Here is a 2,369-nt window from a genome sequence, read left to right as displayed (position 1 = left end):
TGTATGGTTCAGAAAAATTCCTTGTCAAAATTGGGATTCCGACGAGCCTAAAGGAGTGGACGCGACAACGCACCTCGACTCTGTCGACGGAGAGAATGTTGCAGCCAGCACCTCGTCCTCCGCGGAGAGCACAATCGAACGTGGTGCCGACAGAGTGGTAAGACCACTTAAAGACCATAGATTATACTACGTAGTAGTGAAAAATATGCATTGCAAGAGGTTGTCGCCCCTGGAATTTTATGAATTATCCGGACGGTTGGTCGACCACTGTTAGTCAACACTTGCAGAGACAATCCGGGGCCATGTCGACGAATGTACCAGCGACCGAATTCGTTTGAGTACGCGTGAGTTGGGTTGTTGACGGAGTTGTCTTCGTCGGCATTGTCATACCACTTTGGCGCCTGGTTCAGGTGGTCGGCGCTCGAGAAGACGACGAAATAGTGCAGGGTCGACGGAGGCAGGACGATCGACGAGGCAGGGGTCCATGTAATCATCTCTGGCTTGACGGACTTGAAAATGTCAATTTGTTCAAATATGGTGGACTCGGTGCAGCCGGGAACGCCTACAAGTCTACCATGAGCCCCCCATTTGCAATGCCACCATCAAAGTAGTTCCGTACCTTCGACAGAAGGGCATATAGCGACTTCCAGCGTCGTGTTGGGGGCCACTCTGGACGTGTCCATCCAAAAGGTGACATGGTCGACGGTACGCCCCCCTTCACACGCGTCGTTCGCGACAGTGGGGCTAAGGAATCCCGCGGCTTCGCCGAGCTTGTCCGTGACGTAGGAGGATGGGGTGTCCACGGCGGGGGGGTCGTGGCGGGCAAACACGATTTGGGACGCGACGGCGACGTGGACGAGACCGGCAAGAAACTTCATGGCAGGGAAAATGTTGAAATGACGGTGGTGGGCCACCCATGGCCCAAAGGGGTATCTAACCACATGCACCGAGACATGCACTGCGACAGTGTCGCCATGGTCCCAGCCGTCTCACGACTGGAAAAACTACAATCACGATCGTCAGAGCTCTGGAATTTCCAATGCCCAATCGGACAATGCGACACAACCTAGATCGAAAGTGTCGTGAAAGTGCGATTCGTTTTGAATATCTTGCGTCAAGGAGCGGCACAGTCTATCTGTCGCATTTCACGACGAGAGGAAATTATTGGGTGTTCGGTGGCGCGCACTGTTCGAGCTCGCTCGTCGCCACCACCTTTGGGACATTATACACACGACCTCCACGTCGCGCCAGTGTGCAGCATCGCCAGGGCGGAAGCTCCGTCGCTGAGGCCAGTCGTAGAAGGGGGCATACAAATCAAAGCTATGTTCGGTCAATCCTTCTGGAAGGAAATACGTGTCTCCATTTCAAGTTTCAAGTAGAAACGAGTCTCAAGCACATCTGTGACGAAATTCTACCATACACCCATCACAGTTGTGCAAGACATGATACGTTGGCGCGCCTCTGCGATGTTTTACGACACCGTTCTCAACGTTTAGCAACAGATTTGACATGTACAGTCTGTCCGGAAACTGTAGACGCAGGTGAAACTGGGCAGTTTCGGGTTGTTGGAGAGTGAATTATCCTAAGCCCTTTTGACAGCGCATGCTAAAGGAACAAAACCGTGATAGCCACATGACCTGCAACCAAAATTGAATGGACAAAGTCAAAACGCTGACTCTTCGAATGTGACGGTGTCCACAAATTATAGACGCAGTGACCTAAACAGGAATTTCAAATCCAATATCAACACCAATTATGGCCTAAATAGAAAGATGCGTTGGTAACGCAATAATCGACATCAGGTACATCGCAGGTGGCCATTCAATCATTGCTTTCATGCCAAGGGGGACCAAACTGACCGAGCGCGAGGTTGGTGCCATTCTTGCTTGAAAGCAAGATGGCCTAAGCAACCGAGAGATTACAAGGGCCATTGGACGAAGCGAAAAGGCTGTTAGAACAGTCCTGGTCAACGAGAGGGACCCGCAAGCAAAAGCAAAAGTCGGTAGGAGGTCCAAAATGAAAAAAGAATTGTTCGTCGGATCTTTCGACTTGCCTGTGAAAGGCATGTCATGTAGTGCTATTGCAATAGCAGTAGAATATGTTGTCCACAAGCTTACGGTTCATAAGATCCTAGAGATGTCAAAGTTTGCGAAGTACATCAAACCAAAGCAAACTCCGCACCTCAAGAAGCACCATAAGGTAGCCCTCATGCGTTTTGCGAAGTCGCATCTCAATAACCACGACTATTGGCATCGCGTCGTCTTTACAGACGAAAAGAAATTCAACTTGGACGGCCCTGACGGCTGCCAGTATTACTGGCACGTTCTGCGGAAGGATCCCGAAACATACTCGAAGCGCATAATGGGCGG

At 50.8% G+C, this 2,369-nt stretch overlaps 1 protein-coding gene across 1 annotated transcript; it reads right to left on the bottom strand.

Moving 5' to 3' along the window:
* Nucleotides 1-270: 270 nt before the first annotated feature.
* On the bottom strand, nucleotides 271-878 carry H310_11360 (hypothetical protein; the record flags this gene model as incomplete). Its single annotated transcript, XM_008878017.1, has 3 exons — nucleotides 271-280; nucleotides 319-562; nucleotides 620-878. The coding sequence occupies 3 exons, from the start codon at nucleotides 876-878 to the stop codon at nucleotides 271-273; spliced, it is 513 nt and encodes a 170-aa protein (XP_008876239.1).
* Between the last annotated feature and the right edge of the window lie 1,491 nt (nucleotides 879-2,369).

Source organism: Aphanomyces invadans (genome assembly GCF_000520115.1).
Source record: "Aphanomyces invadans strain NJM9701 unplaced genomic scaffold supercont1.31, whole genome shotgun sequence".
Taxonomy (NCBI): Eukaryota; Oomycota; class Saprolegniomycetes; order Saprolegniales; family Verrucalvaceae; genus Aphanomyces; species Aphanomyces invadans.
The sequence above is the reverse complement of the archived record's forward strand: the minus strand, read 5'-3'. Positions and strand labels throughout refer to the sequence as shown.